Source organism: Orcinus orca, chromosome 5, assembly GCF_937001465.1.
Source record: "Orcinus orca chromosome 5, mOrcOrc1.1, whole genome shotgun sequence".
Classification (NCBI taxonomy): Eukaryota; Metazoa; Chordata; class Mammalia; order Artiodactyla; family Delphinidae; genus Orcinus; species Orcinus orca.
Genome location: NC_064563.1, coordinates 25,877,363 through 25,897,639, shown reverse-complemented (window position 1 = coordinate 25,897,639; position 20,277 = coordinate 25,877,363). Strand labels below are relative to the sequence as shown.

General features: G+C 37.4%; 1 protein-coding gene and 1 pseudogene across 10 annotated transcripts in view; both read right to left on the bottom strand.

Moving 5' to 3' along the window:
* SLC9A9 (solute carrier family 9 member A9) overlaps positions 1–20,277 on the bottom strand; it is a 656,685-nt gene that overhangs the window by 213,125 nt on the left and 423,283 nt on the right. For all 10 annotated transcript variants that reach the window (XR_007477387.1, XR_007477389.1, XR_007477388.1 and 7 more), the window contains one exon: positions 261–374. Coding sequence is in view for 7 of the 10 variants with exons in the window: in XM_049709812.1 (XP_049565769.1) it covers positions 261–374 (114 nt within the window). In the remaining 3 variants the exon portion in view is untranslated. The remainder of the gene's footprint in view (positions 1–260; positions 375–20,277) is intronic.
* LOC105748431 (eukaryotic translation initiation factor 4 gamma 2-like) lies at positions 13,211–17,143 on the bottom strand (annotated as a pseudogene).

Below are 20,277 nucleotides of genomic sequence, written 5' to 3'. Positions count from 1 at the left end.
AAAATGTCATTTTCTTTTAGGTTTTCCCCCTTACTTCCCTCAGTATTTTCCAAACTTTTTATCCTGAACCATAACATTTAATAAAGGCCCCAATTTCTTAGGATAATTTCCACCCCTAATTAGAATTACTTGTCTGCCTTGAATTTGAGCTTTGCAGTAAACCTGAGGAAATTACTTTAACAATTTAACAGAATAATCACTAACGGTAAGTAGTTTGTTCTCTTTTCTCATCACCCATTGTTCTGTATTTCAAAGGATACAAAGGCTCCAAGTATGAAAAGAGCATTAAAGATATGATTCTGGAACGTGAACAGCGCCAGGCCCATGTAACAGAAGATGACGTTCTCAGCCAAGAAGTTCATAAATTCAAACAACTGAAAACAAAACAGAAAACAAAACCCATCAATTACCACTCAGCTTTGAGTCCATTTAATTTCTTGTGACTTTATTTGGTGACTGAATGGTCCTCCTGTAACTGGCAAGGCCATCCTTTGGCCTTTTGCTCAGCCTCTGGCAGGGTGTAGGGGCCCTGCCTATCCTGCCAGGTCAGCTGATTCTACCCTGGCTCTCTACCCAGTGACAGATGCTGCAGCCGTGTCAACATCCCACCCTCCTTTCCAACTGCAAGGCTGCCAGAGGTACCCCAGGGTGAGATTAACTGGCATGATCCTCCATGGAACAATTCCTACTAGGATGAAAGAACAGTCCCTGTTGCAGAAACTGAAACGACACGATTTGCTTAACGTGTACCATAGTGAACGATGCAAGAATTGTTTAGTAGATACACGTGAGTTCCCAGACCCTGAAGAGCTAAATAAAAAAAAGAAAAAAAAAGCTTTAGCTAAATTACCTTCCTCAGGCAGGCAGGAAGGGCAAACCTGGAAAACTTAGAAACCTGTAGTGAGGACGAATGTCGATTATATTTCAAATTAGAATAATCAGTATATTTCAAACTTCAGACAATGCGACTCATTAAACTGACTGACGTAGGTATATCCATTAAACGTCTGCAATCTCTAGCTGGTAAAAAGGAAATGATTAATCCCAGGGATCAGTTAATTCAGCAAGAACACAATCGAGACATCACATTCAGTCAGAGGGATAGAGTAATAACATGTTATGCTGAGGGATGGCCCCAAGAGTTATTCTTAGACCATTAACTAAACAATTGAAGTTGAACAAGAAAAACATTCTCCAACTTCCAGATTAGAAGTGAAAGGGAAATGTGTCCAAGGGCTACAGCAAAGGCAGATTTAGAAGAGATGTTAGTTTATGATCCAGACTATTCATTTGGAAGTTCTGAAACTTCTTTCCCAGACCTACATAAATCACCATGTTAGGTAGGCGTCTCCGGAGACATTTCTCTTGATTTTTTAAGGACTCATTATTTTTTCATGTAATGTATTTACAGCGCCACAAATAATGCCCAATACCTGTTCACCGACAGCTGACAGAAAGAAAAGCAGAATCTTGTCAGACGCATTATTTAAAACCAGTAATAGAAAGGATGGATTTAAAAAAAAAAAACACAGCTCTTTTGGTACAGGATGGTCTTTCTGCAGGGGTTAGCGATCGTCAATTACCCTGAGTACTCACTTTACATTCTAGGCCAGTCCATCAAAACAAACACCGTCGCTCAAATAACCACAGACAGCTTGAAAATATAGGGGGAAATGTAGGAGATGGGGGACACTTTTCTATCTCATTATGTCTTTACTTTTTCAAAAAGTGAGATTTGGCTGCTGTCTTAATCTGCCATAACATGTCAGGCTGCTATAATAAAATACTATAGACTGGGTGCCTTGAACAACAGAAATTTATTTCTCATAGTTCTGGGTCTGGGAAGTCCAAGATCCAGGTGCTGGCTGATTTAGTTCTGGTGAGGGTCCTCTTCCTGGTTTGCAAACAGCAGCCTACTTGCTGTATCCTTACATGGCAGAGAGAAAGAGAGATCTTCTCTCTTGTGTGTCTTTTTCTGAAGGCACTAATTCCATTCATGAGCACGTCACCCTCATGACCTAATTACCTCCCAAAGGCCCCACCTCCAAGTGCCATCACACTGGGGATTAGGACTTCAACAAATGAATTTGAAGGGGGTTAAGGGGAGACATTCAGTCCAGAGCAGCTATCCAGTTTTTGACGTTAATAATCACGTATCAAGGTTAAATTCATAGGGCTTCTCCTTCTCCGGTCCCCATCCCAAGTGTATTTTACTCTAGAGGGGACATTTTGCTGATTAGGATCCATTCAGCCTCTTGTTAGTGGTCATACCCCAATTTGCCTCTGGGGTCCACCTCTTTCCCCATGCTCAGCCCAGCGTGTTTGGTTCAGAAACGTGTGTGATGAATTCAGCAGTTATTAGCTGGAGTTAGGACTTCTGATTGTGAGACATTAAAAAAAAAAAAGTAAGTTAAGGAAACAAAGGATATGTCTGTACACGTATGAATCCATCGTGTATTAACATATACATATACACATAACTTGCACTCCACTTTACAGACGTTTGACATTCCTATTAAATTTTGTTTTTTACCATGAACATGTTACTTTCATAGCTTAAAAAACTGAATTAAATTATAACAAAAATTTTAAAGTGGAATAAAATACTTCCCAAATGTTTTCCTTCTTTAGCCTTGCTTAAGCTCCAACTCTTCATCTTTTTACTTTCAGGAAGTTATCAAGCATTCTTATCTAATATTTTTCTTATTTTCTTTAAAAGTTGTTCTTGAGTGCAGGAAAATACAAACAACAACCAAAAAAAGCACTTATCTTTTTGTGGAACATCTTTTTCAGTGATCTCTTTATTCACAGATCTATAGATTATATAGACAACATGCATAATGTTACATAAATCTGACTGTATTTTTATATAATTTACTTTAATTAACTCAGTAATATTTCACAAGCCTCTTTCCATGGCAATAAATCTCAATCTACTGAACAATTTTTAATGGCAGCACAATATCCCTTTGTATCTTCATACCCAATTTTATTTCACTGTATCTATTATTACCCATTATTAGACATTTGGTTGTTCCAGATTTTCCCCTTATAAACAGTGCTGCACTGAGCATCTTTATACAAATCTCTCTCCCTAGCTGAGTGATTACTCCTTAGGTGAAATTCCTAGATCTGGGCTACTTCTGTCAAAGGATATATATTAATTTTTCTTTTTCAACATACTACCAGCCTGCCCTTCAGAAAGATTATACCAATTTACATCTCTAATAATGGTGTAGAGGCCGCCCTTTCTCACACTCTTGCCAAAATTAATTTTTATCAATTTTAAAAAAACCTTTGACAATCTAATAGACTCACTTATTTTAAATTGTAGATGGTTGTTAGCATTTTAAAAAAGATTCCCTTCATAGCAAGGCAGCAGCACTGATTAGCACTCCTTTGTCTACTTATATCATGTAACAACATTCCTCTGAATGAATAGGCTTCATAATAACTTCCTTCTCAGGGCACTTAATGAAAATGTGTGGGCAAATTCAACTTTGTGTTTCACATGCAAAAATCTCCTGAAGACGTGTTTCAGAAAGAGAATGTACCTTAAGGCCAAGCTGACAGAAGCAACCAATTTGACCATTAAACCTTCATTGCCTGAGTCTGGCCCAGAGTAGTCAATTACTGAGGGAATAGATTTACTGGTCAATTTTGGAAAAAAAAAAAAGAACAAACTCCACCCCCAAACCAATAATAATAATAAATGTCAAACTAGTTAATTCAGTATTTAATATGAATAACCTCAAATCTACTTCCTTCCCACTCAGGGTCAATGAAAAATAACTTGAGTCAACATTTTATTTATCCAGTACAGTAAGCAACATTTGTTTTATTTCCCTTAATTCACAGTTTGGGAGCCTGTGGAGGGGACCCAGGTTAAAAGTAATATTTGCTTAGCAGAGCTTTTCTTCAGGACAAAAAAGCACGTTTAATAGGGCAAGCAAGACTAGGGAAATATTTAAACTGCATAAGAGGACAATCTGTGTTTAAAAACTCAGAAAGTTCATGGTAACAATTTACATGTTAAACAACATAATCTGGTCAGCAAACCGTGTTCTCTAAAGACTTATTTGATACTATGTTTTTCAGTTGGTGTTACTTACTGTACTTACTAGAAAGTAAGAAAAAGTCATATCTGTTTTATAAAATATGTTTATTACTAATTCTGATTGACTTTTTCTCCTATTAGTAAAAGAATGAAACAACCATATTACTGTGGTTCATGTACAGAAATATTACAGCAGTTCACTATACCCTGCTTTACTAATACTAATTAAATTCACATGAACTCCTCAGTATGGCTTTTATTTGACTTAAAGTTTGTTTCAACATATTGACTTTCATTTACTTGGCCAAGTAATGCACTGAAATTCATTTTAATTGGGATGTTAAAGAACCTACAAAACTATAATAAAAGTGAAAGGAAAGAAAGAACTAACTATATTCTTTTATTTTCCCCATAATTTTGTCCTGGGATTAATTTTTTGTTTGTTAATAAAATTTACCCTTATTCCTAACTGGGAGCCTTCTTTAGAGAATATCTCAGATTTCATTTTTTTACACATTATTGGGTATATCTATAACTATTCTGAAAAAACTGGAGTACAAGTAAACAATTTTTATTCCTATATTGGGGGATTTGCAAACAAACATTACAATATATTCTATTAAAATTATAAACTTTTGCTCCTGGGATTCTAATATTTGCTTAGTCCCAAGTCCTGAGGAAATCTGTTCAAGGTGAACCCAATAATTCCTGTGGGCTCTACAGGTAGCATAGGACTTGAATTGTGCTGAAGACCTGTGACCTTTACCACCAGGACATAAGGGATCTGAAAGCTTTGTTGCCAGTCAAGGTCATGGTTCCCAGAGTGAAGCCTCTCCTTACAAAGCCGAAGATCTATGGTTACAAATAAGTACAAGTGCAATCCTTTGAGATCCTCTTCTAGATTTAGGACACTGTCATAATATCAGTATTACTACTTCTAAAATAGTAATAATGCTAATGGGACTCATTTTTTTAGGACTTAACTTGTGCTAGGGAATGAGTTAAAGGCTTTTGCTTACTTTAAACATTTTTAGCAATTCATGTCATTATGAAAAGAAAACTCATAAATTGATAATATTATTTCTATTTTACAGTTGGGGAAATTGCACTCAACCATAGTAATGCATTTGCCCACGTAAAGCTCAATAAAGGGAAGAACTGAGTTGTCCCGAGTTTCGTCCAAGGCACATGCCACTTCTGCCAGATGAGGCTGCCTCTCCGTTAGACAAGATTCAGGTTCAGGGACAGCGAGGAGTTTGTAATAATAGTATTGGTGAATATCTGTAACACATTACAGTCTGAAAAGTATAGTTTCATACATATATACATCCTGTTTGATCATCAGAGCAACTCTTCCCTAGATATCTTCTAGGGAAGATATCTGTGACTCCGACCACATTGTTTTTCAAGTAAAGAAACCCGAAAGGTAAATTTCCTCGTACCCAACTAGTGGATGCAGGGGGTGACTTGAGGTAGGGGATACTTATCCCCCCGCAATGTCTATTACCATCTGCTCACCCAAGCTGATTCTTCCAACACTTTCCCTCCTCTCAAAGTACAAAAAGTAAAAACAAAGGTCTTGCCATGCATTTGTAACTTCAAGACAAATCTCCTTCCCATTCACCCCTTTCCCCTTAGAGAAATTCTGGACTTTTCACTGTGCCTTATATAATGATTGTATATGGTTTTATATGTATATTACGATACATATATATATCTTGATATCTCTATGTATCTAGGTATCTATGTATCTATCTATGGCCTAAAATAAGACAAACTTCATGCAATGTCTCTGCCCCATTTGCAGGAGGTGGACTGCAAATCCAAGATCAGATTCTTCAAGGTTAGGACTATACAGGCCCTGAAGTAAAGGAGATTCAGAGAGCTCCTTTACTGAGCTAACCAAGCTGGTGCAAATGATTTTCAATACTTGATTTGGGTATTTTGAGCATGTCGGCTATCTCCCGCGTGGTATAACATCGATTGCTCTCAAGTAATGTCTCGATTTTGTCGCGATCAACTTCAACTGGTCTACCCAACCACGGAGCATCATCGAGCGAGAAATCTCCAGTGCGAAACTTTGCAAACCACTTTGGACATGTTCAATCAGTCACAGCACCTTCTCCATACACTGCACAAATCTTTATTTGCATCTCAGTTGCGTTTTTACCTTTCTTGAAATAAGAAAGCATAATATGCTGAAAGTGTTGCTATTTTTCTTCCACCTTCAATATTAAAATGGCTACACAAAAATTCACCAATTTTGATGTCTTTTTAAAATGCATGCTGTCACATACAATCTAACAAAATTGACATGATATGACAGCTGTCACATACAATCTAACAAAATTGTTTCGAATGAAGTTAAAGACAGCTAAGTGCTACTAGAGCCATCTTACAGGAAAAAAAACAAATGAAACTTTTGGCCCACTCAATATTTCTTTGTTTGAGAATTCTTGGGTTCCTTATGCACTCCTGGCTGCTACCCAGCTCTCTCCTGTCCCCTGCATCTTTCATTGTTTTCTTTTAAACTTAATTAGACTTTTTAAAAACATGAGAATTTCAAAAGCACAGCCTATAAAAACACAACAGAACACATTTTATGAAGATGAATAGGCATCATTAAGTAAGTAAAGCTAATATAGGAAATAAATGTAGTTACAGCTACAAGGAACTGAGCTTCATTAAACTGAATACATACTATAGCCAGATTTTCTTGAAATCCTTAAGCTTATAACTTAAGGGGAAGGTTATTTTCTATGAATTTGCTAAATTACTTTAGCCAGTAAACACTGATAATAGTGTTCTTATTTCTGGAGGTTTTCCAGTTTTTATTCTTCCTTTTTGGGGGGCTATTAAGGTAAAAGTGTAGAGTTTTGTAAGGTTGCATTTAAGTTAATACACTATTACGTTAAGAATAACTTCTCAAGTCTGCAACTTCAAAGTTCTTATTATCATGATATTGATCAGGAATATTGGTTCACCAAATGAGACTGGCCTTAGATCTATTTTGATGAATTTAAACACACACACACACACACACATGCACATACACAGGCACACCAGAATATAGGAACACAAATTTCAAAGGTAGAGTCACCTTGTGATGTATGTAGTCCAGACATCTAGCCAATGCTTGATTGCTCCAACACTCTTGTTAACGGTCTCTCCAGCTTATAACTGAACACAGCCAAAGGCAGAAACCTCACCACTTACCAAGGAAGCAAATGGCATTTTTAGACATCTGTAACTGTAAGAAAATCTTTCCTTATGTTGAGCTGAAATTTCATTCTCTATCACTTTCAACTACTTCTCCTACTTCTACTTCTTTAGCTCATAAAAAAATAAGTCAAGTAGGGTATCATTTTATTCCATACTGCTTTGCTCTAACAGCAGAAAGGGGATTTCCATCAGAAGAGTTGCAGTTTAGGCAATTTTACAGTGTAGGCAGCAAATGCCATTTTTCATCCTACAGTCTTGTTAGTCTTGAAAGTAAACATTTTGCTAGGAGTTTGTGGTTGGCATGTGGAGCCTCTAGTCTAGAATACCTGCAAAGGCTTGGGGGGCTAGAGTAACCAGAATTATGTTCAAATAAGTGTTCTCCAGAAGGATCTTCTCAGCAAATCTAATAGTACTGGACTTCAGGGAAAAAAAAAAAAAAAAAAGGAGACGGCATAACATAATTTCTCCGTGGTTTGGCCAACAAATAAATTAGCTAGTTGAAACAATATATTTTCTTTGAAGAAATTAAAACCATGCTTTAAAAAAATCTCTTAATGAAAAAACCAAGAGAAACATCGATATTGTTAAGCATTGGTATAAAAAAATTCACACTTCACACATTATCAAAAATTTTAAAGGTCAATATCCCATTTCTTCTACTTTTTCATTTAGCTATTCTTAATCTGTTTTCTTATTCATCTTGTGTGTCTTTTTATCTTTATAATTAGCCTATGCTGAATTCTTTCTTGAGCGGGAGTGTGAAGAATGTACACAAAAAGGAAGATTTCTAATGATGTCATTTCTTTAGGTCTCTGAGTTGAATACCAATACCCCAGCCCTTGCCACTGATCTGAGTGACAACCACCCACAACATGGCTGAGGATATATTGCTCCATCCACCATGAGAATATTGTGCTCTTTCTACATGAAGATTTGGCACTGGCAACATACAGTATATTGAGCCCCAAACACTGTGAGCTGTGTTCGACTTCTTCCTGCCATCCCATTTCCTTGATGAAAGTGTTACAAATGCCTAGGATTAAGGACATTACTCAATGTTGTTTTATGATCAGCTATTTCACAATGTAATGCATAGAATATCAGGACAAATGCAAAACACTAGAACCAAACCAGTATTCACTGAGAAAGGCTTTGCCTCAGTATTTCAGATTGAGAAGTTGAAGCATGTGTTTGGAATAACACTTAGTTGTAAAGCTAGCTTGAAAATTTCCAGAGATTCTTTGCTTCATGTTATGTTACACCTAATAAACACTGGCATTTATGTTAGTGCATCTATCATGTTTGAATTCCTTTGATAAACTTTCTGAATGAGATAATTTTGAATAATTTACTGTAATGGTACGACAGTAACCAGAACTTCTCAGAAAAAACTATTTTACCACCCTTACCCCACCTCCTATTTTTGAGGGAAAGTAATTTGAAGACTAATCCAACTGATTTGCTATCTAACCTGACCAAACTCTTTGTTCAACTTTTCCTTTTGCTTTGAGGTCATCTCTTGTACAATACATGGAGGTAGGTTTTTCACAATTTAGAATGTAAAGAGGTATATATTTTTTCTTATGTATTTCAATCTGATTTTAAGTCTGATACAAGTATATAACACAACTTTATATTATACGTAAATAGTAATATTCAAACTCTTAATTTTTTGTTTTCCAGATGGTTAAAGAGTTCATTGATTTGACTGACAAAGAAAATATCACAATGAAGGGTTAAAAAGCATTTTAATTAGGAAGAAGATTTTGAATTCAATTTCTGAACTATGGTGGATTAGATTATGGAAAGGCATTCAATAGAAGGTTTGAAGCTTAGAGTAGAACATTGTGCTAAACATGATAAGAAATTGGAACATGCGAAAGAGTCTTTATAAATCAGAGAAATCAATGAAAATGAGACAAAAATATATGACAATTGAATAATGCCATGTAATTAGAAAACAGCTGCAAATGATTTTTATGAAGGCACGAATATCACTAAATCAATAGCTGATGAAAATTAAGTTTGCTTGCCTTGTTTCTTTGTAATGGAGAGTTAAAATGTAGTGAATGTAGATTGTCAGTGCTTGTACTGAACTCCAGAAAACTCTTATTTTACACCGATTAACTTTGTTGAGCTTCTTTTTCAGCAAGATTTATAAAGCCCCCCTCCCTGAAGCCTCTTTGTATTGAAGCTACTGCACACCCTTGACAATATAAGTAAAATGTCAAAAATTATGAATGATTACAGTACGTGCATGTATTTCTCTTTGTTTCCAAGGAAGGCAATTATATTTTCACGTAAAAACCAGGCATGCATAAATCGATTCTGTATGAGAGTTTTAGCTTTGACTTACTTTGGTGGTTTGGAGCTAATTTTATTTTTGTTCCAAACTCTTTGGGTATTTCAGAGTTACCACACAAAGATCCCTCAGAAAGTTCTCTTGGGCTACATGTGTATTTTCGATGATGTTCAGAATGAGTTTGTATGCAAAACAAATCATATTCAAATACCGAGGGAAAGACTCAGCTGTAGATATGCACTAGAAGATCTTAATCAGTCTCTACTCTCTAGTTTAACCCTCCATTCCTTCTTACCACATGAATTTTTAGGCTTAATGAGAGTCAGTTCCACTTGTTCCAAAGTCTGTTTATCTTTGCTTTAAATTGGTATTTGTAATTGCTAATTTAACTACGTAGATTAAGTGTGACTATGAAAGAAAGAGTTGATGTTTTTCAAAACTAAGTTAAATATGTAGAAAAAACTTGGTAAAATTTAGTTGCATAGAAAATGATACTAAATTAGTGGTGAGCAGGACAACTATAAAACGTTTAAATACAGAAAAATTCTTAACGTATATGCTTTGCTGATGTCTTTAATTCTTGGCTCTGAACTAAAGACACAGAAATAGAAACTGGAAGTTCTGGTAGATATATTTTGGGTGTGCTTTGTGCAAGAAAGGCATCCTAGAACCCTAAGATTCAAAGAAAAAGCATTGAATCTTTATCAAAAGATTGGCAAATTAATATGCATTTATGTAAGTGATGATTAAATGTTGGAGGCATTTGTGTCATTTTAAAATGATTCCTTGCTTTAACTGACTTTTCCATTAATTGACTGATGCTAATTTTGTTTTAGATAAAAGTGGTGCCTGTTTTTCTCTCTTTTAACACTTTTTTGTATTTAATATTTCCATTTGATTATTTTTTCCAACCTCTTGTACCTGTTCCAAATGACTAATATTCTTCTTTATCTCTTTAAGGATACTAATTATGCATATTTTAAATTGTTGGCTTGCCGTTTCCAATAGTTTTGCTTCTGTGGTCTATGTCCAGATTTTGGTCTCTGTTTTAAGTGGTTGTGCTTTTTTGGGCATTTTGTTATTTTGGCCTGTGAGCCCATATCTTCCTGGGGTCCATCCTGTCTGCCAATGTTATGAGGAAATGTTACGAGGGACACATACTAGAGTTCCTTCAGTGAATTTTAGGAGATGCGCGGGGATGAGCTCCAGGGTGGAGGAAGCCCTCAGCACCATCAAACTTTTGATCACCCCCCAAAACTGAATTGGTTTCACTCCTCTGGCAATTCGACTGTCAGGGATTCACCCTTAAACCCTTAGAACATAGCAACACTGGGAAGAGGCAGAGTCTCTCTAGGTCATTTTCCGTCATCCTGAGGGTTTGGAGGCACAGGAGATGGAGGACAGAGGATGCTCAAAGGCAGGGCAACTGGTCATCCTTCACTTTTATCAACTTCTTCACTGCCCAGATGCTACTTCCAGGGCTACCACGATGGATGCTCTAGGCTATTGCAATGAGGCGGGCGAAGATCACCCCAAAACAATAAGGGCAAGAGGCAGATGCAGAAGTTAAAATCTCTAACTGATTCTCTCTTCCGACTCCTGCTTTCGCTGCTGTGCAGGTGTGGCCATCCTTCATACCACTTTGACCACCTCTGGCCTCTCCAGGTGTTCTTATAGTTTTTATTACTTGCTTGGTTCCATGTTTTCTCTCAATCATGTAGTTTCTCCAGGTTTCATTTGGGAAGAAGGAGCCAGCAGCTGAAGCTAGTTTGCTATCTTGTCATCACTGAGTTTTGTATTATTTTTAAAGTTAAAGTTGCTGATTGAGAATGATAAATGGTATTGAAGTGTTCTCCTCCATAGGGGTTTCTGAGTTTAATTTGAGTCAAACTACTGAAAAGCCTGCTCAAGGCAAAACTGGGGATATGAGGTTGTCTATGGCCTATGCCCTCGGCCTCTCTGCGTGTGGAACTTCCTCCCTTTCCATGGGTGAGGAAATCGTATATTTCAGACTTTTGAGGACCGACCTATTTTCAGACACTTTGTTCTTTTGTCCCCATCTAAGTACTATTGTGCTTTTCTATCCTCTATTCTATTTTTGGTTTGGAAAACAAAGTTACTGTACCCCAAGAGATTTCATTCCTTGTACCCCTTATACTTCAGATGCCAAATATCCTAGAATTTTGACTTCTGGAAAATCAAACCAAAAATTCAGAAAAATAGATAAGTCACAAACAAGCAATTTCTTAAAGAAGATATACAGAGCTTCCCTGGTGGTGCAGTGGTTGAGAGTCCGCCTGCCGGTGCAGGGGGCGCGGGTTCGAGCCCTGGTCCGGGAAGATCCCACATGCCGCGGAGCAGCTAGGCCCGTGCGCCACAACTGCTGAGCCTGCTCTCTAGAGCCCGTGAGCCACAGCTCCTGAGCCCATGTGCCTAGAGCCTGTGCTCCGCAATGGGAGAGGCCACCGCAATGAGAGGCCCGTGCACCGTCATGAATAGTAGTAGCCCCTGCTCGCCGCAACTAGAGAAAGCCCGAGCACAGCAATGAAGACCCAAGTAAACGTAGCCAAAAATAAATAAAATAAATAAATTTTAAGAAGATATACAGATGACCCCAAAACTAATCTGTAAGTTTCAGAAGGGCGCCTAGCACACTTGTTGTGTTTGTCACTGAACACCAACTCCCAGCAGAGAGCTTAGCATATCATAACGCTCAATAAATATCTATTGAATAAACAAAGTGAATAAAAAGGGAACTCTAAGGAATTGCCTGTGTCACTGTAAGTTTGCACAATCTTCCTTCATGGAAATTTAGGAAAAATTTAATAAAATTTATAAGACGTAAAACCTTGATCTGAACAATTCTACTTCTTGGAATTTTTCCTAAGCAAATAATGTGACAAGTATACAGAGATTACATCAAGATGTTCATTCCTTAAAATAAAAAGATATGGAAGACAACCAAAACATACATCAAAAGAAGAATACTTAAACAATTTAAAAGGGATTACACTTCTGAAGGTTCACTGCCATGTATGATGTTTCCTATGGCTTTTTACCAGATACATTTTATCAGATAAAGGAAATTCTTCCCTTCTATACTTTGCCAGGAATTTTTAAAATAAATATTTGTTGAATCTTTCATATCCAATGCTTTTTTTAAATCTACTGAGATATTTTCTTTTCATTTGTTTATGTGGTAAATTATACTTACAATATTTTAATATTAGAGCATACTTACGTTCCTGGGACAAACCCAGCTCAGTCATAACGTACTTTTGTTTTACACTGATGAATTTGGATTGCTGATATTGCTTTCACAATCTTTGTATCTATGTCCATAAGTGAGATTGGCATACACGTTTCATTTTTATTACTGCCATTGACTGGTTTTTATTTCAGGAGTATTTTAATAGTGTCATTACATGACTTGGGAAGCATTCCTCCTTTATCTTTTTTCTTAAAAGGTAAGTATAAAATTGAATGATCTGTTTCTTGAAAGTTAGATAGAACTCACCTATGAAACAATCTGGGCCTTGTTTTTTTTTTTTGGTGAATGGATTTTTAGCAACTGATTCAATTTCTTTAATGATTATAGGTCTACTTAATTCTTTTTCCCCTTCAGACAGTTTTTTTTTTTTTTTCCGAGTATCACAATGTTTACTGACAGATACAAGTATATAAAATCAGGGCATGAACATGACTTGATAAATTAAGTAGACTTAATTTCAATACTATAATAAGAGGGACCAATTCAAATTCTCACCATTTGTTTCACACCCACAAAGACCACTTCAAGGGCATTTATGATCTCTCAAAACTGACCAGTTTTGTGCAAGTAAACCATGTTTCTTTTAAAAAGACTTGTGCACTTGCCCAGGCTCAAGGATATTAAAATCTAGCAAATAAAGCCCATTACTAGAGGTAGAAATACAGGCAATATACTATTACGGCAGCAACCTTCAATTACAGTTAAGAATTTTTCTGTAACAACCAGATGGATAATCAAATATTGCAACAACTCAAGTATTACTGAGCAGAGTGCATTTCTACAGTATTCAGTGTTGCTATTCAGTTTTCTAACTTAAAACAGCCTATGATAACTGGCAGCAAAGAAGGTCCTTGCAATAGACTGCCTCTGCTTGAGAACTTGATGTAATTATTGCAGGCTGCTAATATACTATCTAAACATTAAAGATACTCCTAAAATATTTGATGGTAGACTATGATTAAGACATTACACTGCAAAAAGACCTTATGCAGAAAGAAATCCTAACTGACCTGCTTCTGCTTTAAATATTGTGAAAATGCTAGAGCAGAATGAATTTTCCTAGTGGTTAGGTCAAATGGAGTTACATCATAGCAACAGTATGTTTTGCATGATTTAAGGCTTTGGCTGGTTTTTTTAGTCAGCTTCTTCCTCTGATTCTTCTTCAGCAGTTTCTAGCCAGGTTAGCCACTGATTCACCTGGAACAAAGCTTTGCGTTTCCCTGGAAACTCATGGGTTATATCTTCTTTCCAAGCCAAGAAAGCTTCTTCTTCAATAATCTCCATGTCATAGAAGTGAACAAAAAAGTGAAGTAACATGGCTTTCGGGAAGTTGCTATTGTAGCAGTGTACCTGAAGAGCATAGAGGGCACTGACTTGTAGATCAACGTGATCATGAAGGAATTTCTGCATTACTGGCTTGGAGGAAAGAAGCAGTTGTTTTTCCTGCTCTAACTATTCTTTGGAAGGAGCAGAGGAAGAATCTGTTTCATCACTGGGTGGGTTTACTTCACTAGAAACGTACTGTAAGAAGCTAGTCATTAAGATGTTCACAAATCCTTTATCTACATGAAGTTTGGAAGAGATGTTATCTTTAATCCACTTTATATATGGTTTGAGGAGATGGATCCAACTTTATTTAGCTTTAACAGTTCCTTCTCCAATTGGAGGAGTGGGAGTAAGAAACTGTCCCTTTCCTTCCAAGATCTCCAATATGCGGTCCTTATTCTGATCAATTTCTGGGAGCATTTTTTGCATATTGACTTGCTTTGTTGGAAAAGCTCTGTTGACCATTCTCAATCTTGTAATTTAGTTAAATGCTGAAGACAAAGTAAGAAGAGAGGAAAACGGGTGCCACTTTCCAGCGGTTGAGCTAGTTCTGAAATGCTCACCAGCGCCAAAATGATAGCATGAGCTGCAAACTGTGCTAAATATGATTTCACCAAGGGGATGTGAACCTCCAGTTTGGGGCACTGGTCCAGTGCATTCAGGAAAGCCTGTATGAAGTTGTCACTTGTGGTTATCCCTTTCTGTTTGAGGAAACTGATCAAAGAACTTGCTTTTTCTTCATCTTCATCACTTCTGTCTAGTGACAGGATGATTACTTTGCTTAACATCTCGGGGAGAAAATGTTTAGGAGCCCTCATCTCTCTTACACCACTGACAGCTTCGTTTACATTTCCACTATTCAAATATTCGGTTACAACGGTTTCGGTTAATTTAAGCAGCTCTTCCTTTGATGGTGGTGGCTTTTTACTGGTCTTGGCAGGCTTTTCCTGAATAAGTGGTGGATTAGTTTTGAGACCAAGCTGAGGTGTCTGTCCCAGAGGTGGTGTCTGAGTGCGTGGTGGTTGTGCACTATAGGAGGAATCACAGTTATCTGGCACTGGATTTTTATTCATTAGGAAAGACTGAGCAGGCCTCAGGCTAATCTCATCTGCATTAAGCTGTCCTTAGAAAACCGAGGTGGCATATCCTTCGACTGTCCTTGCAGCTGGGATAAGAGTCCCTGACTCTCATTATGGTAGAGCTGGCTTAGCCCCTGGTTTTCATAAACTTGCCTCCCATCTCCCCAAACTGCGATTGTGTGGGAGGCATGATGTGTCCCCCGTGGCCACTGAAGAGTTGATTTGAACGATGACGCCCCAGGGTGGGTGAAAATCTATCCTGGATAACTCCTGGACCAGTACCAACTCCACTACCTGGCATTTGTCCAAACATATCAGCAAGTCCTCCAAGTGCATCCCTATCCATTTTCACCCTGGGTGGCATGAACCGTCCCTCCAACAAGAAGTCACTTCTCATCCCTTGAGCCACAGGAGCAGGAATAAACACTCCTAGATCTTTTAATGCATCTTGACGGATTTGATTGATCATCTTTAGTCCACTGTCAAGAAAAGCCTTGCGAGGAACTCAGTGGTGTTCTCTCAACTCTACAGTATCCTGCAGCGGCAATTCCTTACTTAACATCAAGGAGCATATTCGGGCATGATCCATTAAGGACTTGGGTCGTTCATGGTCTAACCTAGGTCCCACTATCCTCATTACCTGACAGAGGCACTCTAAATCCTCTCCCATATCTTTGAATTGGAATCTCTTCTTTTTTTCCAAAAGTGTTTTGATGCACATATAAGGATAGATTCATGAATAAGATCAAGCTTTCCAAGTTCTCCAGTGAATTTGATGTTCCCCAACATCTTGATCTTAGCAATGGCTCTCTGTTCCTCCTCCGCGGGGAGGAGGGGATTTTCATGCTTATCACAGACATCAACGTTTCTGGCTCGGTTTTCAAATTCCTCTTGTAATTTGGAAATTAGGAGGTGTCTGAATGTTGTGCTTTGCTTCTGTCCTGGTTGACCCTCTGCTGCTGGACCATCGAAGTTTGGTGCATCTTCTGCCAGTCGCAGACATAGCTGAGCATACAGGGAGCTATATTTTGGCTCTTCTAGGGTTTTGTCCACCATCAGCAGTATGACCCCTTTAAGGATGAGTTTAGACTCTACACCCACATTGAGGAACTCAAGGCATAGCTTGTCAAACTTCTCAGGAGTAAGCTTATTCAGTATGCCTCTTACTTTCCTGAAGATTGCATCATGTCGTTCTTTTTCATTTGCAGAGTTGTTTGCTGCGGAGTTGTCATCTCGTCTAGTGCTTGATGCAGGAATCCATTTCTGAGCGTTTTGCCCTGGGGTTTTCCCCAGGAACTGGCTGTTGCCAGCAGTCTTGGGGTAGTGCTGAGGTGCACCTTTACTTCTCCTCCGCCCGAAGAAGCACTGAAACGAGAAGCAGCCGCTTCTACCATCGCACTCTCCACTTTGGCAGCTTGACAATGAAGAATCCTCAAAAGAATAATATTAATGGATGGGGTGGGGAGAGAAGGGGATGGGAGAAATGAAAACCCTTCACCGAGAACTCAGCAGCTGCCACTGCAGCTGTCTCCTCAGGATCTGGTCTTCCGGGACGGGGAAGGGAGGGGGAGGGGAACGGAAAACAAAAAACGGGGAGCCCCTTCAAACAGTTTTGGTAAGTTATATGGTTCTAGGAAATTGTTCTTTTCACCTAAGTTTTTAGATTTATTTGCATCGATTGTGCATGACATCTTCTTATCTTTTTAACCTCCACAGCACCCATGGTAATGTTCTCCTTTTCTTTTTAAACATTGTTAATTTTGGGGTTTTTTTGCCTTATCCAGATCGTCCATTTTATTGGTTTTTTTCAAAGAAACAATTTTTGGCTTTGTTGATCCTCTCTATTGTAGTTTTGCTTTCCATTTATTTTCTTTCCTTTTTACTGCTTTTACCTTTATTTTTTACTTAATTTTGTTCTTCGGACTTGTTCTGCTTGTTGCTTTTCTTAACTCTTAAGCTGATATTTTTACTCATTAAATTTAAATTCTTTGTAGTTTTTTTTTTTTTGCGGTACGTGGGCCTCTCACTGTTGTGGCCTCTCCCATTGCGGAGCACAGGCTCCGGACGCGCAGGCTCAGCGGCCATGGCTCACGGGCCAAGCCCCTTTGTAGTTTTTAACATAAACATTAAAGGATAAAAATGCTCTAATTTCATTTCAATACTACATTTAATTAGTTGCAAATTTTGATGTGCAGCTTTAATTGTATTTCTTTGGTAAAATTAAATACAATTAAACAAACAATACATAAATATGCTTAGAAATAATTAGAACATTTCAGATGATAGAGTCCCCTTTGACTATTCCTCCTGGTCCCTCCCACATCCATCCCATGTAGTCTATTTTTTATCTAGAAAGGTATTCTCATTAAAATATATTTTTTGTACATGTTTTTCAAAAACAGTATTATTTTGAAAATATGCTGAAGGAAAATATAGTATCATTTTAAAAATTTGCTGGTTGTAGGTTTACATATGACTAATTTAATAGATACTACAAAATAGCCCTCTAAATTAGTATATTTTTTACCTTTTCATGAGTAGTTTATTGGAATATCTGGTTCCCTAAAACCTTAAAACACCTAGCCTGGTCAACTTTTAAAAATTTTGTCAATCTTATGAATATTATATTATTATTGTTTTATTTGTAGCCCTGATTAATAGAGAGTTTGGGCAACTTCTCATGTTTATTGACCAATTGGAATTACTGTTCAATGAATAGCCTACCTTTTTCCTTAACCATTTTCTTTAGATTTTTGTTTAAAATTATTCTTGTTATATATAGAGTAGACGATGTGGAATACTTATAACTATAAAATATAAAAATAGATAATATAACATATGTCTACACATTCCCCATACTGTTAAAGAAAAAGAACATGGCCTTTATACTTCAGAATTGCTCTCTGCTCCTCTGATCCCATCCCTTCCTTTCTGTCTGTGTGGTAATCACTATCCTAAATTTTGTGTACCTTATGGCCTTGTTCTTTATACTTTTTCTGCAAATCTTAATATCTCTAAACAATATATTATTTTGTTGTTATGTTTTTCAAATTTATTGTTATGTTTTTCAAATTTATATAAATGAAATCACATTGAATATATTGCTCAATATTTTGTTTTTGAGATTCATCGTGTTGTTTTGCTAGAGTTCTGATTCATTCATTTTCCCAGCTGTATGATATAAGAAATGGAAATGCAGTTATCCATTCTACTGTTGATGAACATTTGGGTTGTTTCTAGTTCTTTGCTTTTATAAACGGTGGAGCTTTGACTATTCTTGTACCTGTCTCCTGATGCAGGTATGAAGCACTTAACCAGAGAGTATCTACTTGGAGTGGAACTACTAGGTCAGAAGGGACATCGATCTTTTGCTCTATGGGTACTGTCAAATTGCTTCTCAAATTTACCCTCCCACCAGCAATGTGTAAATGTTCCAGTTGCTCCACACTCTTGCCCAAACTAGGCATTCACTGATTCATTCATTCATTTATACATTCACTCAACAAAAAGTTATTGAGGACTTACTATGTACCAGCCACTATTCTAGGTGCTGGAAATGCAGTAGTGAACACAACTGACAAAAACACTTGCCTTTTGGAACTTCAATTCTGTAGAGGAGACATTAAACAAGATAAACAACTAAAATATATAGCATATTAGTGATATGAACTAAGGTTAAAAAAATAAAGCAGGAAGAAAGATATAAAATAGCAAGGTTTTTTTTCCCTTCCAAGGAGTTCACTCTGCTGCCAGGGAGATGAGAGCCACAGCTGTTAGACAGAAGTCCTGATACTCTTGCCTGCAAGAATGAAGGCTAGAGTTAATGAACCCCCCTCCCCCCAGGAGAGGGCAAAACCTGATGGAGAAATATTGAGAGTGAAAGTGCAGAGGTCAGAAATGATCTGACGTGCCACGTGGCCGAGACAGGAAGGTAAGTAGGAAAAAGTGGGGTTATTCAGTGTGTTGGCTGAACCACCCCCTTCTTCTCACTGACTTTGTCCCAGAAATTTCCATAGCTCCGGATTAGTTTTGGCTTTTGGTTTCCCCTCACTGGAGGCTGAAAAATAATTATCAAGGTGGATGTTGAAATTTTAGATAGTGTCCAATGAAACTATTACTGACTTAAAGTAAAGACAAAGTAAAGATCTAAAAAAAAAGTGAAAATGCAAGCCAGGTAGACATTTGGGAGAGAGACAGCCCGATTAGAGCTAGCAGCAACACAAAGGCTCTGAAGAATATCAAGGAACCCAGTGTGGTTGGAACAGAGAAGCAGAATGCAAGAGATCAGAATGAGAGCCATGAACACGGTGCTCTAGGAACTTGAAGGACTTAGTGAAGGATTTTGGCTTTTACTGGGGAAGATGAGAGGCACTGGAGGGTTTTGAGCAACAGAGTGACATGGTTCTGATTATGCTTTAACACCATCATTCTTGCTACTGTGTTGCAAATAGAAGCCAGTGATGAAGTAGAAGGGCCAGTCTGATGGTTATTGTAATAGTCCAGGTGGGAGATGTCAGTGAACCTGGACTACAGTGGCAGTGATGGGGCTGGTGAGAGGAGAGAACATTCTGAATATATTTTTAAAATAGAAGTGAGATGATTTGCTGAAGGCCAAAGATGAAGTCAAAGATGACACAAAGATTTTGGCCTAAACAAATAAAATAATCCTAATGAGGTTAATGTCCCTACGAGGTAGGAAGAATTAATAGCCTCATTTAATAAATGAGGAAACCAAAGCCCAAAGAAGTACAGTAACTTGCCCAAGACCAAATAACTATGTATGTGGATCTGGGATTTGAACCCAGCTAGGCTGACTCCAGAATCTGTACTCTTAACCACTCAATTATATATGTTAATTTTTTTCAACCTAGTAGAATGGTTTGAATTCCTTATGTGACCACTGATTTGAACATTTTGTGATATATTGATGACTATTACGATTTCTTCTCATATGAAATATCTAATATCTTTGTCTAGTTTTCAAATCAATGGGTAGTTTATCTTTTTCTTATTGATCTGT